Source organism: Morone saxatilis, unplaced genomic scaffold (genome assembly GCF_004916995.1).
Source record: "Morone saxatilis isolate NCDOM2014 unplaced genomic scaffold, NCSU_SB_2.0 Contig20, whole genome shotgun sequence".
Taxonomy (NCBI): domain Eukaryota; kingdom Metazoa; phylum Chordata; class Actinopteri; family Moronidae; genus Morone; species Morone saxatilis.
Window position 1 is genome coordinate 14,915,974 of NW_023339763.1, and position 22,993 is coordinate 14,938,966.

The 22,993-nt window shown below is 39.4% G+C and overlaps 1 protein-coding gene across 1 annotated transcript; it reads right to left on the reverse strand.

Moving 5' to 3' along the window:
- Nucleotides 1-1,759: 1,759 nt before the first annotated feature.
- LOC118332129 (GDNF family receptor alpha-4-like) lies at nt 1,760-21,060 on the reverse strand. The gene is made up of 8 exons (XM_035667289.1): nt 20,569-21,060; nt 11,018-11,284; nt 10,844-10,936; nt 10,376-10,745; nt 8,753-8,862; nt 8,094-8,228; nt 6,008-6,144; nt 1,760-3,791 (listed from the first exon to the last, which is right to left on the reverse strand). The coding sequence occupies exons 1-8, from the start codon at nt 20,621-20,623 to the stop codon at nt 3,582-3,584; spliced, it is 1,377 nt and encodes a 458-aa protein (XP_035523182.1). The 5' UTR covers nt 20,624-21,060; the 3' UTR covers nt 1,760-3,581.
- Nucleotides 21,061-22,993: the final 1,933 nt, after the last annotated feature.

Here is a 22,993-nt window from a genome sequence, read left to right on the forward strand (position 1 = left end):
ACAACAGTTCTTATTTTCAAGTGATCATACACTAATGAAAACATAAATATTAAATTCCACATCTGCCAATAGCTCCTCCTAAATGTTTTTATTACACACTGGACCTAGGTGCAGATTTATCTGAATGGTTTGTGCTGCATTACCTCATAACAATAATGTAACTTTAACAACAAGTGGCTTAATGTTCATCGTGATGGATTACACAGCTCAAGCACTTTCCAAGAGTCTGTTCATTTCACTCAGAGAAATGAACATAAACCAATGACTCCTGGAATTGTAGAGAGAAATGATTTCTGACAGCAGCAAGAGCCCCATTGTTCACAGAATGTTAAGCTGAGATTTAAAGTATATATGATTTGTAGTAAACAGGGTAAAACATGCAAACCACTGATATAGTTCCTCTAGGTTTTGGCTCCAGGACTTGAGAAATGAGTGGCCTCACACTGCTCCTGAATAGTAAGGATGGTTAAAATGCAGAGGAATTTTGTTCCTCAGGAGGATTAATAAAGCATAACTTAACTTTGTAGACAGTTGGCTGGATTTGGACATAAAAAAAACAAAGGGCCAGAGCCCTCATGCCGTACTTTTTATAATTAAAGTGCAGGCTGATGCCAGTTTCCATTACAGCCTCTCTTTTTTTCCCTCAAAATCATTCCACTGTAGCTTGTTCCTGCCACAGTGGTGTCATTTTGGATGTAGAAGCCCCAAGACCCTGTAATCACCTCCATCAGTCAGACGTAAAATATAAACACGAGAGTCCTGGCTCAGTGTGTCCAAAGTGGCTATGAGCCAGACAAAACCACTGACTTATCATTTATTTACAGATTCTAAACCATTCAGTTTTTAATTAAAGCAATTAAAGTCCAAATAGCACTAAAGCTGTATATTTTAGCATGTATTTAAAAATTCGACTAAGGTGATTAACTCACCAATTTGCACTGGACATTAAACTTGTCAGCAAAACTCCCAATCCCTCCAGGATGTATCAGTCTTTTCCTGTAATACTTGTAAAAAGAAGATGTGTTAGGAAGAAGAAAATATTAAAATGTTAGACATTTGTACACAGTAGTCATTTCCTGGTCATTCAAAGGCACTTTTTTTCTGTCAGACGTGAAAATTTCCAATGTGACTTTTATTCTTCTTTTAACAAATTGGCACACTGTTTGGCTATGTCACAAAATTACACAGTTATTACACATTACAGTCAGAATTATTTGGCATGTTTGATATGTCTTCAAAAGAAGGTTAGCATGTGAAACATAGTACTGTACATAGTCTCTTAACTGGATTTTCAAGATACAATCTAAAAACTAATTTTGGGGAATATTCACACATTTTCTTAAAGAATTTTGATTTATGAGTGGAGAATAAACATTTTTTCTTTTTCATTTTTTCTTAACTCATCAAAAAATACAAGCCATGTTTAATGTAAATGTTTACTTTACATATTGTACAAATATAAACAAACCTATTGAAATGTGAAAATACAAGTAAACTCACATTCAGTCCATAAGGCCAGAGCGCACTGGATGCAATATTGACACCTGATGTCACTGGATGTTGTTCATTTGATGCTTTACGGATAACTGTAGCTGTGACACTGTGATGGCTAATGTTTCTCTAGCATTGTATTCATCAACACCTCTATGGTCTGGATCTGGTTCATATTTGATACCAACTTGTTGACAGCTGTACTTTTTATTTAAAAGATTCTGTTATATATTTTTTTGTTCCCACTAAGTTTGCAGTCACACTTCAGAGCTTTGTTAACTGGCCTTTTCCTCACCTACTTCTTACTTTCCTGCAGCCAAACCCTCAATAAGAAAGTGGTTAAAAGCCTGCATGATGTCATTTTGCTCTGAGGTGGGCAACAGTCACTACAGCTCTGCTAACCTTACAACATCCATTTGAGTCTTCTTTTGACTTCTAAAAATCAAACTCAAGTTTGAAGTAGTGATGGACTTGCAGAAGCATAGCTCCGACGCTTCCAGTGCGTTTCTGCCTTTATGTGTCCCTATCAAAAGTTCATGTCAAGAAACCATCATGTAAACAAGTCCAGAAGTGGGAGGGCAAAAAAGTGGAAGGGGGGCATACTGCCTCCTCAAGTGATATTCAAACATCCAAGAATGGATTTATTTAGTAAATGTTCAGTTCTGATCTGTTTGAAGACGGTGAGGTTGATGGACTGCTGTTTGAAGTCACCCACCATTGTAGGACTGATATTATTACATTACATACAACACTTTTTAAAAGTAAAATCAATGTATAAGCACAATATAACACAGAGCTCAGACAGGTTGTTTCTTGCAAACTATGCTTGAACAAAAATTTCACTTTACTTCTCTTTACCTACAGCCCTACAGCTGCGTAATTTCACAAGAAAATGAGCCATAAGAGAAAAAAATCATTAACATCAGCAAAAGCTATTTCAGGCAGAGAGAATGGCTCTATGTGCTGCTCAATGATCAGAGCAGCCAGCAGGCTTCACAGCCTCCTGTGTCCGTCCCTATCTCTGTATCTCGCTCTCACAACATCTAAAGCATGTAATGGGGAAGGAGCACTAAAAACACACCTCCTAAGGATAAAAAAGAGAGGGTATGACAGCAGTAAATTGGCTATTTCCTCCCCTGAGCCTTACTCCAGACTTCCCCTGCATGCTGAGCAATTTAAATTGTGCTATAATTGCTCCTGTTGCTTTTCTCTGCTTGTCATTTCTACAATAGAATTTGATCTCATTACTTTTGCCCGTGGTTGAATTCTCAGCCATTCACCCTGGTAGGAATAATACTAAGTGGCGTGTTAACAAAAGAAGCAGATCAGAGCGACTGTAGCTCTCTACTTTATGGTGCACAAAGTGAAAGGAAGCAAAGGCTGAAAAGGCATAAGATCTCTCGTACATAATGTGACAACACATTGGTTCGTGTCTTATCAGTTTTTAAATTAAGCCATTTTAAAACGTTCTTTTTTTCCCAATTGTACAAAGCTGTTTAAGTGTGGTGCAGTTTCTTATTAACTTGTTGTAAAGTGGATTATCTTACTCAACCATAGTATGAAGGAAGCAGAGGAAGAGCCGAAGGGGCAACAGAGAAACGGATGTGACATGAGTCATGAAATAGAAATCAAAAGTCGTGCTCGGGCCTGGTTGCAGTGGAGTAGACTGGTTATGGTTTTTGGGAGGGTGTATAGTGGATGTGGCCTAAGGCGATGTGCTTCTTGTTAAAAGAGGGGATGTACTTTTGAGTGTGAAGCAGGCTCTAGATAGAGTATTTGCCCAGGCAGCATTTCTAAATTCACCCATGCACTCATATATCTGCTCACGTTGTTCCCTTCATTTCATAGGAGAGGACTCGAGCAGTGACACGGCAGATACTGCGGGACTACTGATATCTTTTAACTCTTGAGGAGGCAGTGATAGGAGAAACTGAATCATGAAATAAAGTCAGGGTATTTAAAAAAAAAAGAAAAAAAAGAAATGAAGCATTTCTTCCTCGCAAATATCCTCTGTGGTTCGTTCTGAGTGCTGTGATGGATTTGAAAGTGGTAGCGAGTGTAAAATATGTGCAGGGGATGAGACGGAGTATTCAATAGCTCCGACACTCCCAGTCCAGGATGAGTGCAGGCAGAAGCAGTAATGATAACACAGGTACTGCTCGGCTAGCTGCTCCCCGTTTACTCCCTCTAGCCCCCGACTCGATGTTAGAGTCCTTTTCAGAATACGGCGGGATGACGTTGAATTTCTCGCTCTCCTCCTCCTCCTCCTCCTCCTGCTCCTCTTCCTCGCTGTCCTCCATCTGTAAAAGTGGAGAAAGAGTGATTCTTCCAATTAACAGAAGTGGTGGAGCGTGGAGGGAAGTTCAGAGAAAGTCCACAACATTCAACATTCACATTTTAAAAATATCCTAATGCTGCAGCCAAAACAACCAAGAAGTTAACCGAGTTAGAATAAGACATGCCATAACAGTGTTACATCATCTCTTCGGTAACTCTTGAAAGTTTGTTGATAATCATGTTCAGGTGTTGCTTTTATTGTGTCCGCTCTTTGTATTCTCTGTGTCGGAAAATAGAAGCATATGTTCATAAATGATCACCATTAATTTATCTAATGTTATCTAATTTTCTACATCTGCATATTAATCATGAGCACTACTCTAGACCAAACCAGACAAACCAACAGGCCTCCTGGTGTTTGAAACTGTTTATAACGGTAATAAAATGATAATATCAGTGCAGCAACACGAAGCCTTACTTACATTTCTTATACATTATTATACCGTACTGATATGGAGACGTCTATAAAAAGCAATCATGTATCATTGTGGCTAAGAAAACAATAACCATGTATTGGCAGGAATCCCAGATCTAGATCAACACCGAAATCTATTTGATAATTACTTGGCTCAAAACCAATCTGTCCACCAGAATAAGTGTCAGTGGTTTGCTGCTGACAGAAATACAAATACAGACACAGTGTAAAGACAGGAGTGGCCTTTGCCATCTGATTTGTGTCCCTCCTCATAAGCACTTTAAACACAGGGACACTCAGAATGAAGTCACATCTGACATGGTAAGATAATGGGTAAGTCAATATTGCCATTATGAATATTTATGCAAAAATATCTTCTAGTTAATTATATTTTGAGAACTACATTTAAGAATTTCTTCAATATAAATTACTTCCAATTTCTGTATTACAATTATCTTATCACAGATTTTTTTATGTGCATATTTCCACCAACTCTTCTGAATATCTGACTGTGGAAATATAACATTAAGAGGAAACACTAACAGCAAAATGTTATTGTAAACAAATGTTCACTTTCAGCATCACTCACTGAAATTTTGTAAAAATAAAAACATTGCCAACCCAAGGCACTGTGGTCTACTAGATAACATTTTAATAGCTCACTCAGCCAGCTGGCAGTAAACGTGCTAGCAGGTAGCTCGTCAGCATGTGCTACCCACGTAGACTACCCCTGCAGTGGTCTCCTGTCAACATCCCAAATGAATATTGTTTCTCAGCTGGCTGCAATGATGTAGAAGTGTACTCCAGGGTGTGTCAGTACACAGTGATGTCACTGTTGGGTGTGGTTACAGGTGCAACAGAACAGCACAACACAATTTAAACTTTCAACCAAGGAGGACGGTGAAATATCGCTTTCTACTCAGTGCGGCATTTACTTACTCTTAAAGATTCTTTAATGTTGTCTAAAGGTGCTTATGTAAATAAGTAAATACCAAAGGTTTATCTGCATTATCAAAATAATGTTTTAAGGAACTTGTTTCCTTCTTTCCCCATTTGCATTTTAAATTATGGACAGTATCATAATTGCACAGCCTCTCACTGTTGAAAGCTTTAGTTTTATTTATTTTTACCTTTATTAAAAATGGCCTTGACATGTCACTGGCATCAAAACTACAGGAGATCACTTTCTGTTGAAGCATAATGATCCATTTTCAGTCTCCATTTTCTAATTTTAATGGGCAATTTAAAATAAATAATAATTTATTTAAATAAATAATAATTACTATTATTAAAGGAGACATTTGCTCCGCTTTGTTGCGGGCATGAGAATGCATCAATTCAACTTCAGTGCTATAGTTAAATTCAAATGCAGCATCTTTAAATAAACTATATATCTGGATGTCCAATATATATGCAGCCCAGGAGTGGCAGGGTTTGTGGGATGGGAGAGGAGGAACAGAATATGCGGAATGGGGAGGATTACAATGGTGAGAAGATGGGGAATATGGAGCAGATGGGTGTGCATACATGAATATTAACAGTAAAGGTTGAGTGTAATGCTGCAAACACCTACGGCTAATCCTCAGCCACAGTAAAAGGTAGGGGTAGAGGAGGGAGCTGCTGGGCCCGACTCACTGCTACAGTCCCTGGTGATACTTAGGTGTTACCACCTGATACACAGTCAATCTCGTCTTCAGTTTAGCTTGTAGCGAGTGTGTAATACTAGCATATGGTAAGACAGTGAAGAAGTCGGGAGCGCCTTACACTGTTGAATTCAGGGAGAGTGTTAACGCTGACGTGGACCCTCTCCTGGTAGATGCGCGGGGAGGGCTGTGAAGCTGGCACGGGAATGTTTTCCACAGGAGGAGGTGCGGAGATTCCCATGGAGCTGATGGCATTGCCTGAAACAGAATCAGCAGGGGCCGTCTTCATTAGGTTTACATCGTTATTCATCCTTGAAGCTTTGCCAAAATAGTGACTTTTATAAGCATAGTTAGAGCTACTAACTCTGTAAATACTGTGCATGTTAAGACAAAATATTTTTTTTAAGAAAATTACTTGTCATTTTAAGCCAGGTTAAAAGTTGGTCCAGACTGATTTATCACCACAACTATTGGATGGATCGCCATTAAATGTGGTAGATTTATCCACGACGCCCTCACGATGAATTATAGATAATGAATAATAAATAAAATGTTGGCATGCTAACATTCTAAACTAAGATGGTGACCATGGTAAGCATGTGAGCATGTTATCATTGACAAAGTTACTTTTATACTTAAACAGTGCGTCTCGAGTAGGATCTTCTGATGCTCTTTCCCCACCGCTGGCTTGGCAACAATTCAACATGAAGCCACTTTATGTTTATCAGATTTGGGGAAAGGATTCATTGACTCCACAAAACTTGGAAACCACATTCACATTTGGCAGCCATCCAGACACAAGGGAGAATGTCTCTTGCTATTTATTTATTCATAAGAAAACATTATGGTTCAATGGTTCGCCCTCACAGCCATCAATTATGACCCATCTCATCTGAATTCTGTATTAATGCACATTATAAAATGCTCGATTAGAAGATCAATTTGGTTTATACTCAGATTTGACAGCTTAAAAAATAACATTTCCTCTGTGATTATCTTGACACAGGAAGGATGAGTTACTTAACGTCAAAATGAACCTTGTCTGAAGTTTGGAAACATTTGTCACTCAAATTAATGGATTAAGTTGTAATAATAATCAAAAGGGACCCTTTTTTCTATCATTGCATTGAACTGACGACCCTGACCTTTTATGGATATTTCATATTATTATTAGTATTCAAAACTGTACAATAAAGTCAAATAGTGAACAACTGCAAGAAGTTTGTGTAAAACAAGTGATTTCGACAAATTCTGTATGATTTTTAACAATAATACACATACAATAGGCTTTGTTTTTGACAAATTCTGTGTTTTCTTGTCTTTGGCACTTGACCATTGTTAGATTAGACAACTTTCCTACAATTTAAAGTTTTCTTACATTAAAATCAAGAAGGCCTACAACAGGATATTAGATTATTGTGCCATAGGGAGCCATGCACCTCCCCATGTGATCTAATGCTTTGTAGTGAGAAGTAACAAAAGTAGAAGGCTAATCAAGAAAATGGTTGGGGAGATGCGGTCAACACGGGTTGTCTATTCTTCAGCGAGAACTGAAGGTGAGGTTTTAATATAATAATATAATAATAGTACACTAGCCTTAAGGACTAAACAGTTAACTGCTGCTTGGCAACACCTCACATTCACTACCGTACCAACGCAGTCATCCAGGTTTTAACTTCTAAATAACAAACATGTTTTATCATTATCGGGAGTCTGGGATGGGTCGGGACATTTAAGCCTGGATCTGTTAACCCCCTCACATTACCAGATAACCTGGGCTGAACGTCGGTACTGACCAAGGTGCCAGACCAAATTTCTCCTCCGATTGTCAAGAAGGTGAACCTGAGGTAAATCGGCGCAAAACTCCTGTAGTCTGAGTCCGGCTTAATACAATGGTATCAGTATATTCAGAATTCAGAAATCCTGATCTAGTTTGCTTAATATCTAACTTCATCGCATTATTAAATTGTATGTTTGGGCTTATTTCACTGCAGACCAAAAACAAGATGAACCTCATGAACATCTTTGCTGTAGTTTAAACATGCAGAAAGTTCAGAATTTAAGCTTGAAACTCACACATCTTCTCTCCTGGGAGCTATACATATTGCATGCAGGAACCTCCCAAAATGTTATTATTATGTTTTTACTCCCTATGGACATGCAGCCCCGAAGGTCTATCTGCTGTAACCTTGTGATGTTTTACTCACGCAGACATATGTTGTTGCTGAACATGTGCAGGATGCGCTGACATCCCTGCCATTCATTCCCACTGCCATCACATGTGCACCACTGGGACACTTCTGTGCTGCTGTTGCTCACATAGTTTGGAGTCATGATGGTGCCTGGTTATAGAAAGAAGATAAAAGTTGTATTACAGGTGCAACTTTACACTTTTAATGTCATATTTCCCTCAGGCAGAAGATTTTAATTTTCAGCACACACGTCTATGGAAGGTATAACAACAATATTAGTGCCCTGGGGATCCAGTGTCACCAGTTTTCCAGCTCTTAATATTAATAATTCCAGGTACACACAATTACATTTAAGAAAATACAGTGTGGGAAAGAGAAGGAAATAATATTAGCTGGTTCATTTTGTAGAGCTGCTGGAAATGCAATTTTTAAATCAAGTTTTTTAAAGTGATGCTGACTGGATCCCCAGAGCAGCAACTTCTGGCTGCTGACCATTTATGAACCCCTGTAGAGTTATTTTGTGCAACAAAATAAAAATGATATGAGTCAAATATCACTGTTAGACACCATCTGATGATTTCCAATAAAGAGTCCACTGAGCAGCTCTCTATTTTTATGAACTATTCCCTCCTTCAGCCTCTTCTACCTCATTAATATCTTTTTCTCCATCTCACCTATGAGTCCAGCGTAGGCCTTGAGGCACATGGCTCTGCTCTCTCGCATACAGCCAGAGGCAGACAGAGGGGAGGGCTGGCAGTTGTGTTGGAAATCAGCGAGCCGTGATCTGAAACGCACACAAACACAAAAACACAGAAGAGAAAACTGTTTTTCATGTGTCGGCACAGAGAAACAGAGTGTGCATTTTAAAGTTGTTTTTTTTACATTTTCATTTTGGGACCCGGGGTCGAGCTAAAACAAAAACAAAACAAACTACAACATTGTGTAAAAGTGCAAAACACAAGACAGGGAAATTGATAACCGTGCACTCAAACCATATGTATCATTAAAACCATGTTTTATTTTAGTACAACTAAAACCAAAACTTCTCTTTGGAAACCTAATCAACAAACGTTCTTTTGTGGTATGAAAAACATTCACATTTAAGTCTTCACATTCACATTCACATTCAAATTCTGTACTTTTCCAGTGCTGCTTTTCAGAGGAAACATGCGTGTGGAAGAGAAGAACCTTGTGTCAGCTGTAGTTAATGCTCTTCTCTTTTCTTGTTTTAAATCTTATACTCATACTACAGTGGGGGGTTTGCATTGTATTCCAAGGTTCACATACTCTAAGTATGTTTTCTCTTCTTATTAATACCCTCTGTACCATTTAAACACAAACTAGACTGTAATTAATGCAAGCAAGTCCTCTACATTTATGAACAATATGCAGGAGAGTACGAACTAAATTTAGCCTCACAGAAGCCCTTATAATCATACTGACAGGCAGTTGTGAGGCCATGAATTCTGGACCACGAAAGCAAACAGCTCTGAGCGCCCCCATCCCTCTTTTCTGTCTAAAAAACATTTATCCTTGTGGGCACACAGAATGAACACAGCCAGCTAGCAGTCATCTAGGCATGTTACCGCTACCAAACATTGATCGGTGGAATAGCGTGAAACCAAGACACTGTATGTTATATAACTTTCAAGAACAACTGCAGTGCTGTCCTCTTTATTTAGCTGTGATGTGTTTCACGGTGCTAGAATGCTAACATGCACTCATACACAAGCATGCAAAAATGTATCTGCAACTATTTTGATAACTAGCTTTAATATTTAACAATAATTTTTCAAACAAATATACCAAATATTTGATGGTTGCAGCTTCTTAAAAGTGTATGGTAGCTGCTTATCCTTCTCTTATATTACCAGAAACTGAATTTATGTCTTGTTTATACTCTGTATTCGAAATGTTGGTCAGGTAACAAAAACTATTTTAAAATGCCACTTTGGGCCTTTTTCACTATTTTTTCTGATGTTGCATAGACCAAACAATTACTTGAGAAAATAATCAGCAGGTTCATCAATAATGAAAACAATTAGTTGTAGCTCTATATGAGATACAAACATTGTGCCTTAAATATTGATGTATTTTTTTAGTTCTGCATTTGATGTGGGCATACTAGCTAAGTTATTCTTTGTGATGAATTTTGTAGTATTTTTGGCACATATTCTGATACTTTATACCTCAGTGCTTTGTAGTAGATATTTCCTCTGTTCTGAGTTGTTGTAGGCTGAAACCCTTATTAAGAGAACTTAATGTTCTGTATCATTACACCCAAACAACCATCTTACCTACACAGCTCGTCTCTGGAGCAGTAGTTCTGCAGGCTGAGGCAGTTGGGCTTGCCCACTCTTTCCTCCCCTCTCCCATTCTCCTCATAGGAACACGAGGGGACAATGGTTTTCCTCCGGCGCTCCCCACACAGAGTGTCAGAGCAGGGACAGAAGAGCAGAGCGAAGCTGTATTCCTCTGGCACGCGCTCCAGGAAACGCCGCAGGGCTTTGTGGCATTTCTGGCGGTTACAGCTGTTGTCAGAGACTGTTGCTCGCTTGGTGCAGGCCACAACATATTCTGATCGCAGGGAGCCACATTTCTCATACAGGCCACAGTCCTGGGCTGCCTTCAGACACTGGTTTTGGCCGTCCACAGAAAGAGAGGAAGCTGGAGGTCATCAGGAAGAAAACAGTGTAATGTATATCAGGAAAATCATGACACACAGGGATTTATCTGCCAAATGTTTAAATATTTGCGAGCAGTACCTGCCATGATGGAGGCCATCCGTGACATCTCAATGTTTCTCACCAGATTTAACTGCAATTCTTCATATGGAGACACTTCATACTCATCATATGCTAAAACAAAAGTGAAGAGTTTTGTTATGATTATAAAATTATGATTATAACACACACAGAGAAGCCAATGCTTAAACCCACCTGCAAATCGCACAGTCCAGTAGACCCTCAGGCAGTGTTCCTCCCTGCGAGAGCCACGCTGACACTTGCAAACTTGAAGGGGGCGGTAATGCTGCAAGGAGTTCTGGGCCTCCAGGCACTCCAAACGGGCATCTGGGCCCAGAGGCGACACGGCCTCCTCAGCCGCACAGTACTCCAGCAGTCGATAGAGCACCATGCAGGACTGCTCCTGGATGCAGCCCTGTTCCGCCACCAGACAGTCTAAGGATGCAGATACCGGCACACTACCTGGAGGAGAGGTTGAAAGTGTCAACATTAACACCAATGTGTGTATTGCTGTATTGTGCAAAGCAGCTGGGTTTATGGTCCCACCACTCAGTAGTCCTTAAGTTAAATAGGCTGTAATTAAGACAATAGAGAAGGGCGAGTGCACTCCACAGACTCTCCACTGCACTACAGGTTACTATTATATCCAACTAGGCAGATTAAATTGAAAGCACACAAGTGTAATATGTGGGCGAAACCTCAATGTTCCGCATAGAAACACAGTATCTTAGATATTTTAACAACACTATAGGGTTATGCTATGGTTATAATTATTTCATAATTATTTCTTCATCTTCTCGTTGGGACTCCTCGTTGTCTTTCTCCCCTACGTTTTTTATCTGGGATGAGTGAGTACATTATTATATTATTATTTGTGTCATTATCTGTACGTGGAATGGGCGGGGCTTGAACCAGACGTGGGCAGGACAAATCAGAAGTTTATCAGAAGTTGCTGTATTAATTAGAAAATGAGCCTTAGAACTGAGCTTCAGAGCAATTTTTTGGATTACAATAGTAGTATAATATAATTATTTACAGTTTTCTTTAAACAAGAGTTGCTGTATTTATCGTTTATCAGAAAACTGACATTGACACATTACTCATCCTGTAATGATGATAAAGGGATGATAAAGCATGATACCTGTACTGGATACTTGTTACAGCCGAGTACTTGCTCAACTCCAGTTTTTATGTACACAGTTTCACAGTGTACCTTTGCTTTTTGTTAGTGCACCATATTTTTTCAGCACAGTCTCTGAGTACAGACGAGAGTTACATGTCCATCCAAGTTTTTGGAAATACTCCAGCTGCCAGTCACCTCACATTGTGGAGCCAAGAGTTAACCTCATGTTTCTTATCATATACAATAATACTCCCAGATCAGTGAGCTCAACACTATCACACATCTGGAGAAATTTTAACAATTTATTGTGCCATCCTGTCAAGCTGCACACCTGGCTGTGGTCACATCCTCCTCCCTGCACCTTTTTCTTTTTGCCTTATAAGAGGAGGAATTTGGCAATGTTTGTTTGGTCTGTTCAAGTGCTTCGTAGAAACATGGGCATCCAAGATCTGAGAGTCAGCTGCCAAGCAGAAATGCATTCAAAAGTTAGTCTAAAATAAAACCCCAAAGATGCCCAAGCAGGGTTGTTGTGAATAGAGAAGAGAGAGTTTGTTTCCTGCATTAAAGAGGATGCCATTCAACAGCCAGCTCTCAAGTCTTGGATGGCTCTTGGATCTTCCTGCAAGTATGTGAACCACCAACAAAGAGCCTTTTCCAAAATAATCCATTTCTATGTGACAATAACAACATTTTGACCAAAAAGTAAAGGCTACATGAGGTTTACTGTAAAGTAATACCTTATCTTACTCTTTAAATGCTGGTGTAAATACAAACTTGTGCTTCATTAGTCTAAAAACCTGTGATATGCTACTGACAATTATAGGTAGCTATGTAAAATATACAGGATACAATGGTCTAAAACATTACTGGTGTGGTGCTCGAACATTTTATATGTGACATATTTAGTATCTTCAGAGACATGTACTCGTGGATGTCTTGTACAATTGCACTGCTGTTGTTGTTGTAAAAGGACACATGAGCAGCTGGGGGCAAAACCTTATGCAGCAGGGTCCCTTCTACTTGGAACAAGCTTTTCACCAATATCAGACACTGTCTCCACATGTAATGCTAGAGACAAAACCAATTTATTCAGCACAGTTCATCCTTTTTCCCACCAAACCAATATACTTTTGCTTCCAATTTTGTTTTCAGACAGAGACTCAACCTGGATATCACATTGAGACATTGCGGCTCATATCAAATGTCCACTATGAGGATGTTTTTCCCCCTGAAGTTCTCCCAGACAAATAGTCTGAGGGAAACACTTTTCACTTTTCATCTGACAGATGCATCAACACATGTTGCACCTACAAAATATGCTACTTGAAGATATTGTAGAATTACATCAGCCATATATATATTTTAAAGGATTCATCCCATTAAGTTATACAAGGGTCATTGAGTACATATGTGCTGCATATCAGCAACTACAATTCCTTTAAAACGAATACATTATTCAGTAGAAAAACAGTTGTGTTGGTCCATGGTCATTAAGCATTAGGACTGTTTTTATTGTCAGTGTTCTGTCTAGAATAACTGAAAGTGAAAAACTACAAATCATTTCATAATAATGATTGTTTCTCCATGAAAACACAATACAGGAAGGCCAGAGGCAGCCTAAGGGAGACGCGAGAGAGAGAAAAAAAGAAAGGCCTCTTCATAAAAATGCATTCTGATGGAGCATTTCAGGAAATTATTTTCTCAAATGTGACACATAATTGTTCCCACAAATTACATTTTATACACAGTGATTCCAGAGACAGAAAATAGCTTGGGTAGGCAATATGCACACACTGTTTCCGCTTTATCTTGTTAATTTGCTATATCCTGTCACTTTTTGACTGCAAAGAAGAAATAGACTGGCAGACATTTAAAACTAGAAATAAATTGAGTAACTGTTTATGTTTGAACCTAATGCATGCCTGTTAACAAATATCTATACTTATTTTATCCTCACATGTATTTATGCTTCAGTACATTAACATATACATCACACAAGCTCGTGCACAAAGACACACAGCATTGTGTTACATCGGTCACACACTTCGATTAAGCTCCTGCTGACTGGTGGCACAAAGCACGGCTGCAATCCAATTCTGCTGCTGCATGTTTTGCAATCTCAGGCTCCACATGAGGTCCACGTCTCACTTTGGCATGAGACATATCATAAACAGAGGCTCCGCTTCATCACCGCTGCAGGAAACCTGCCAAGGCTACTGCAGCGAATCCACGGGGAGAGGTGGGAAAAAATACTAGTAACACACAAAGCAACGAGTCATACTCACATTCACAGCTCCCCTAGGTATGTAAAGGTGATGATTACCTGTCTATCTATGTATCATGATACCTTGATAATTATACTAAAGTATTACATTCTGCCATTTTAAACCAGCTTCATGTAATCTCCTGTCTGGGCAGTGAACAGTCTCATTCATTATTCCTTCTCAGTGTTTGCTCCCTCAGGCTTACCATTGATAAAGAGAGACTATCAGCAAATTTAGTTTCTCAGAGACTTTCTTTGCACACACATACACACACACACACACACACACACACACACACACACAACACACACATAGATAAGAAAAATGTATATAAAGTACAGAGCAGCTCTGTTAAATCTTTAGTAGCCAGCAGATAGGTCATAATTATTTTAATAACTTGAACACTATTTAATGCCATGATGATAAAGAAGCACCAGGCTCACATTGTGCTCTTTGAAATGCAACAAATCGCCAAAGCAAAAGACTTGTTAGCCTGAGCACAAAGTGTATGTTTAAAGAAAAAGGAGAGAAAAGCGAATGGGAGATGAATTACTGTGATATGGGAGCCATAATACTACACCCTATTGATTTCTCACTGGGGTGATTAATAGAATTTGTGAGGCAAAGCTGATGAAGGTTAACGCCATAAACGACAAACCACACATCACATTCACAGGGAACGAACCGGTTTGGCGAATTTCTCTTCCGTTCTTTCAAACGCGTGGGATGAGTAGCAGAGCGTCCAGATTGTTGGGCAGTAATTTGAGTTGAGAGGAGACTGTGGCAAGACTGTGTGACTCTGATGTGAAATGTGTTCGGAGATCGTGACAGAAAGGACTTGGAAGGAAGTGGCAGGCTCGAGGAGGAAATGGCAGCAAGGTGAATAAATGGATGGAGAAAAAGTGAGACTGGAGAAACATGCACATGACTCCTACGACCTGTTACTACTCACACTCATTCACCTCACCTGCAGTCAAACCAGTGGGATTCCTGAGTGGACTGTACTCAATGTGTTTACATGCACATTAATGTGCCACTTAAAGGCCCGCTATGGTGTGAACTGGAATCTGTAGCTATATTTTGTTGTGAGTTGAGCTGAAGTGATTTGTCAAAATCTGAATATTTTCTGCTTTCTCTTTGTCTACAGTGTGTTGTTGTGATGGACATTTGACATTACAGTATTTTTCTTACATTTTATAGAGCCAACAATTAACAAACAATAAATTCAACTGTATTTTCATAGCTGAAATGACTTTTTCAGCTTTGAACTTTAACAAATGTTCTTTTGTGTTCAGTAATTCGATGCTGTGATTCACTGAACATGAGATAGTGTTTGCAGAACTTATCTATAACCATCATATTTGAGCTTTATAATTTTATCCTGGTTGATATAAATGTAATAGGTTATAGTATTGATACGTTCTTACTCGTGAACTATAAATATCCCCAGTTAATGGACTGTTAATGTTCAAGTAAACGCAGTAATTGACCTTAAGAGAAAACACTGGACTAATAAATGGAAGCAAGTAAGCTGCAGAACAATAGAGCATGTTCGAGTGAAAGTAATGATTTTCCTGCCAAAATGCCTGTTTTAATTCTGATTTAAGCTACTACATTCAAAATATATATATTTATTTAAAACTGGAGCAGATGGCAAATGCAAGGGAGGTCTTTATAAACATTAGTAACTAGTCGATTAGACACCAAGCCTAAAAGCCTAAAAATAAACAAAACGAAAAAAACTCTCATTCCTAAAATCAAACACAGTAAAGTTTAATTAAAAACGCTGCACCATCTCTGCACGGATTCACTTTGACATGTCAGTTTCTGACTTCTTGTTGAAAACTGCTGGTTTTGATTGAATATTGGAACAAACTTCCTATTTGCTGTCCTGTGTCTGTGGACCAGCGGAGGGACGTGTTTCCTCAGGAGGGACACAGCTGGTTAATCAGTGCTGATTAAAGCTTGTGTGAGCTATTATTGACACAGTCGATTCTGCTGAGCTCTAAATTTTGCACTTTCCACCAATCATCTAACATTCAACTATCTATTAACATTAAACATATGCTTAAAAGTTTGCACATATTGAGGCGTTGCCCTGGGCAACCTCATTCTAATAGTTCTTGGTAGAGACACAGGATAAGTTCTGTTTGATTTTTAAAAAAAGTACTTATTTTCTCAGAGTGAACTACCTCACACAATTTCAAAACGGCATGTACTTCCGTACATGCCGTTTTGACCCAGATGACATTTTCTTCAGATGTGTTAGGCACTGTGGATTTCTGACTTCCCAGAGTAAATTTCCACATGAACAGAAAACCTAAACACAGCTTCCAAGTACCTCAGCTATAGTTACTGTTATTAAACAAATGAATTTGCCCCATAAAAACTTGAATTTCAATGATCAATTTAATCTTTTTTCCCCTGTTATTCTCTCACTCTCAGCAGCTCCTTCCACCTCGCTCCCTCCATTTTGCTGTACCTGCTGGATTTCATTATTCTCTAACTCTCTGCCTCCAATTTGGCAAAATCATCCAAAATCTCTCCACACTGCATGTGTCCGTTCCACATCTTTCCACAAGTGGCTCCTGTGGCTTTTTTCGCATGGCCACGTCAGGATCACAGCTATGGCAGGTTAAATGAGTGCCAGGATTGCACACAGTGTACAGTCTCATTCAATAACCAGAGCAATAACAATGCATCTTCTGTACAAAGTCCACTTCAAAGTCAACAAAACCCTGTCTACACAAAAATCTGCAGTTTTATTTAATCATGCAACACCAGCTGAGACAGGTGCCTTGCTAGCTTCTGTCCCAAAAGTTGAATAAAATCTGACACATTGATCCCAAAATTGCCCAAAACTGCTTTGCATGTATAGTCAATTTACACCTTTGTTTGCGCCTCAATTTGTGCAAGCTAACAAGACTGACGCTCTGTGAGACTGGGCTGTTGAAAGGTGCAGCACAGTTGTACTTGCTTTAATCAGGTTTTGTGCGCACACCCCACAGAGACGACTCCAGCGCTGGAATTATGTGCAGTTCGATGCAGCTTCCTACAAGATGAACACTTGCAGTGAGGAATAATCAACTCAGGGTGTGACCATTCTCATTATTATGGCATACAGTAGAGATAGGAGCAACCAAAAGAGACCACATAACATGAAGGTTGTTAGTAATAAGGGCGGGTTCGAAGATGTTCAAAATGATTATGCCTGTTCAGCATAATAATCCGACATGGTCCAAGCATCCAAAGGGGACAACTGTACTAGTTTGCACAAGAATCGTCATTTAATATTCTGAATTAACAGTTGCCCTGCAGCATCCAGTACATGGATAAGGTCTTGTTTAATGAGCTGTGCCGCTAGATTGAGCAGCCACATCACGCAGGCAGCATCCCTCCTCTGTAGTCCAGGTGAAATACATACTTGCATCAGGTGCCGCATCAGCCAGGATGTGTGGAGCTGTGTGAATATTTGAGGCTTCTGCTGCCTGGTGGGGTCCTAAATCACCAAGTGCCAAATAATTTCTTGGCCAGACAGCGACACACAGATCGACTGTTTCCATCAGGCTGTGGGTTTTTGTTGGTGCCATCAAGTGTGTGTGCAAGTGACAATCAAGATGCAGAGCACACACACACACACACACACACACATACAAATTAAGTAAAATAGGTAATGACACAAAAATGATAATAATTAACATTCAATGAACTTTATATTGTAGAAATCTGACGGCATTTAGAAACCCACATTCTTTCATGTTAAAGTTATCCTTGATGTGAGCATTTTAATTAAAATGACTTCTTTAAAGAACAACATCAAATAATAGCATATTCAGAAACTGTATTTTATGTTCTTTTTATCTAAGTAATGTCCAGTGGGCAAGATGCCAGTTTAATCTCTGTGTGCTGTCGGCCTAAACGAAACTGAATTACAGGCAGAGTACATGAAGACAATACCTCAGCAGAAAGAGAGGGAAAAAAAGAAGAGTCTACAGCACAGTGTGGAAGATAAAGAAGCCAAGGATTGGATAAACCAGTGTCAAACCCCTACAGACAGTATGTATATCAAACAGTCAAACCCTGGATAGAAAGAGCTCGAGCTTGTGGATATCAGTCCACCTAAAACTCGTGTAACTTTACACAGCTGGAAAAGGAGCTCTAGTAAGTTTATGACAACTGTGTTACAGCTCAATCTCGTCCACTAAATGAAGAACGGAAATAGCAACACTCACCAGTTGCCGACCGTACTGGGACTTTAGCAATAATCTAGGCCTCGCAGCAAAGGGTCAAAGTCAGGTTTAATGTCATTCAACAATAGCCAGCTTTCCATTGATTTTTCTGACAAAGGTAGGCTACATTCAAAATGACAGTTTATATATTGTAAAATGTGTTTTATAGACGACAAATCTTTTTGTGGGACTTTTAGTTAGAAAATCTGTAATCTGTACAGACAGGCGCAATTCCCCTCTTTCATTTTGGACGTTTCAATCCCGTAAGGACACATTAACGATAGCACTGGTCAGCCCTGAGCTCTGTGGAGCCTCAGTGGTGACAGACATTTTGGGAAGGCTGTTGTCTGAAGTCCCCGCTTCCATTGTTTATGTCACAGGGTTGGCCAGATATATTACAAGGTAAAAATGACATTGTACAACCTGAAAAACAGTTCAGAAGAAAATGCCCATTAGACTTAACAGTCTCTGATTAGGCTGGAAAACCAGATTAAAGTCTAGTGAGTTTTGCATAGATTTCTCTTTTCTCTAGTGGAGGCAACTGACGAAACAGACATTCGATCATTTATTTTGCAATTAGCTATAATGGAAGAATTGAACATCATGACAGTCTGTCTAATTTGCATCTGCAATGGCTCAGATGTCTATTAAATAGCGCTTGAAAATAACAGTTTTTCTTGTTGTGATTCCACCCAAGTCCCTGGCAGGTGGGTTTGACACACCAGCTGATATACTGGGTGCCTGAAAGGTTTGACATTCACAAGAAAACATTCATCATTTTAAGATACTAATCTCTATAATGGCAGCCTCACCCGACATTATCTGAATTTTCCTGGAGGCGGCGAATCCCACACCTTCGGTAATATTGAAATAATCCTAACAATTACAGCATTTACATGTATTTCTACAGTGAAGAGCACAGTGGTGGAGCTATGTTTCATGTTTCCTGTGGTCTGTCTTAAACAATAGAGGATACAGGACCTGTAGGCAACTGCATTCAAGTAATGAAAAATAACTTCTGCTCCAGCTCAAGCACTGAAGAACACTTATGATCCAAAATGACATAATTCAATATAAATGACCACAGATCAACAAGCTGTATGCTCCGCTGGGAGATTTCTTATCCAGCCACAGTCACATTATTGACTTCAATGAATATAACTCACTTTGCAGGAGTGCATGTGTGGCTGAGGAATTCAATTTAATCTACTGTACTGTCACACATCACAGACAGTTCTTTCACCATCTTTTGCCCATTTGATCATCAGCAAAGACAAAGACTTTTAAAGCAGTGACACCACAATCTGCTCCGTTATGCTGCTGCCACAAAGTAAGGAATTTTTTGGCTTTCATATTTCATCCTATCATCCTCTAATGCACAACTCGTATAAAATCTCAATGATTTACATGATGTGGAAGCCAAAATGCTTTCATGCAGAGGAGGACCTTATTTAGTTTAACTATTCATGTGTGATATTTCCATGATCCGGGACAGTCCAATCAATATTTGGGAGATGAACAGCTCTTTTTTTGGAACGAGTCCAAGGTAGAAATAACAGACCTGAACCAATGATGTCATCCAGATGTAAAATCTATTGCTGCAGATATGATGGATGCTAAACTGATTTATAGTTACTTATTTTATGTTATTTTGAGGGTCATCTCAAAAGTTTTACTCAAACCGGTAATAATGTTATCATCTGAAAGTGAGATATCTCAGACTCTCCCCCTTTATTCTCTTTTAAATAAGGATCTTCTGTCAGATTACATACATAAGCTAAACTATCTGCAGATAATTTACAGAAAGTCACCATGTCTAAATTATTATCAGAGTCTGGGGGATTTAAATCAAGCCAAAAACATTATTATCAGCATTATAATCTGAAATCCAGTGTTCTTGCATCTGGTCTGACCTCTGGGACTTCGTTAGAGTCTATAATTATTGGTATTCAACAGACATTTGCATTAAAGAAAAAAAACTTCTGGGTACTGAAAGACAAGGTGTCTTCCACAAGAGAACAAACACTCTGAGCCCCACAGACTAAATTAATGACACAATCTCAGCGGTGTGGTTATAAGGGCTATTTTACATCTCAGCCAGCTGTTGGAAAGAATAAATATACTGCGTACCATGAGAGAAGACACTGAGCAGAAGTCCAAAGATCATCATCCTGTCCGGTGACATTGGGGACTTGTGGACTGGGAAAACTCGCACCCGGCTCGTTGCAGCTCAGTGACCCGACTCCTGCCACATCCAGCCGCCTCCTCCTCTGCTGCTGCTGCGCCCGCACGGACAGATTGAGGCAGATCGGAGGGTGCTAGTGCACAAAGTTGGCCAAACTGAACCGTGCACACAACCGGAGCAATTCAAGTTCTCGCGATTTTTGTTGTCCCATTTATTTCTCGGATCCCAGTTGTGTTGATCTCTAGCGGACGCATTCGGTAAATCTCCAAAACATTGATCCAAAGAAAGTTTCCGCTGATCAGCCAGTCACTTCCAGTCAGTCAGTCAGAGTCAGACAGTCAGACAGTCAGTCAGTCAGACCACAGCCTCCATCTGTGAGTTGTGTCGCATTTGGACTTGCGCGTAGTTGCGTCGCAGCTCCAGTTGTCCAGCCGGAGTTGAGATCAGGGCGCTGAGACCATATGGCACATCTCTGTTAAAGGCGCAATTTGATTGCCCCCCCCCACATATGCCCGTGAGATGTTAAAATGTTTCCTCTGGGAGAACAGCTGGGTTGATGCAGCCAAGTTCAGGCATCAACATGATGGACAACACAAGGTGTTTATTATAGATTGCATTGAAAAGTCAATTGTGTTTAGCAAAAGAATTATCTCTAATCCACTTAATTAACCGAGCTGTTTTTTGTTTTTTAATGGATTTAAAGTGAAATCTCCACAGAACGAACATTAGTGGCTTTGACCTTGACACTGTATTAATGGGTCTTGTACCATTCAGTAAAAAAGTGTTGAAGAAGCAGACAAAGCAAGACTGAGCTGTTTCCATTTGGACCTGTCTGACTGAACCTTGTTTCTGGAAGAAATATTGGTTTGTTTGTTTGCTCCCACAGGTGCCTTTATGTGTCTGCTGAAGTGAGCTTAAATGTTAAATTAAATATGTTCCCTCCTCTGCCTTGAGACAAGTCTGCAGCACCACCAGTCTTTTCCATTTGTATCAGCTTACAGCAGGACTGGGAGTGTGAAATCTTTACTTGTTCCACTGTTGAGGCTGACCTGTGGGTGGAGAGGGTTGGTCCTGGGGGGGTGACATGCCTTGAGAAATACTCAAAGCGAGTGGTGCTCTCCTGAGTTTTGTCTCTTTTATTTATCCAAACAAACAGCTTCACTATGAAGTTTGTGTCTGTAGAGATACTGTAAGGCTTCCACTCTCTGCATTATTCAGGATATAAACACAAATTTGTGAGTTTGACACAGCAGCTGCAATTTTTGCACCTTCTGAAGGAAACAAGAACAGCAGCAACAGACTGACTGCAGACTGGATCATAAATTTTAACTGAACACTGATTATTTTTTTCACTTTAAAGCCATTTATAAATGTTTGTAGAACAAATTCTCTAAAGTTCATTAAATTATCCAATTTACAGTGAAAAATACTGCACTAAAAATATGATTAAATAAACCCACTGCTGCCTCTCACTAAAAGAGAACAAAAGCTATTTAAAATTGCAAAGTGCATGTCACTGACCTGTTGTCCTCACTCTAATTAAAAGACAGCGGGGAGATTAGTGGATTAATTTACACATCCTGTTCAACTGGATGCTCAAGTGGCAATAAAAATACAAGAGGACAGTGACTGTCATTAAAATACGCATCCAACCAAACAAGAACAACAAAGCAGTGTAAGCTATAAGGCAACAGTAACTATGGCAGCAGGAGACCTTGCACTGCTCTCACACTACAGTTATGGTGAATTATCTTGTACAACTAGTTTCCCAGTGTGTTTTATTCACTGTTATCTTGGCCTGCTCCAGCTTTAGAAGTCAATCTGTGGCGTCCCTCAGACTGCATGCAGCACAGCAGCTCCTCCCTTTGGTCTACACTGTTCATTACAGAACACATGCACAGGTCAATGAACAGATGCACCGGTGTATTACTGGGAGATAAAGGTATTTACTGCACTGCCAGAGTTTTAATCAGAACAGGCTCAAAATATAAATATGGTTTGGCATAATAATATGAATAATAATATATCAACAAGGCCCTGGACACAACTACATTCAACAGCTGGCATCATCTGAATGAGAAACATATTTTTCCAGTTCTGTGGTTGAATGAGACTTTAAATAAAACATTCAATCTGTCACAGGAACATATAAGAGGCACTACAACATACTGCCACAACACTGAGATCATGAGTGCAACAGGAAGTCATATCAGTCTCTTGGATCGTGGAAATAATGTAATGAATGGCACTTAGTTTACATGCTTTTCATTCATGAATAGAGTAGATAATAGATAGATTTACGATAGATAGGATAGGATAGATTAGATAGATTAGGATAGATAGATAGATAATTTTTTAAATAGTCACCAT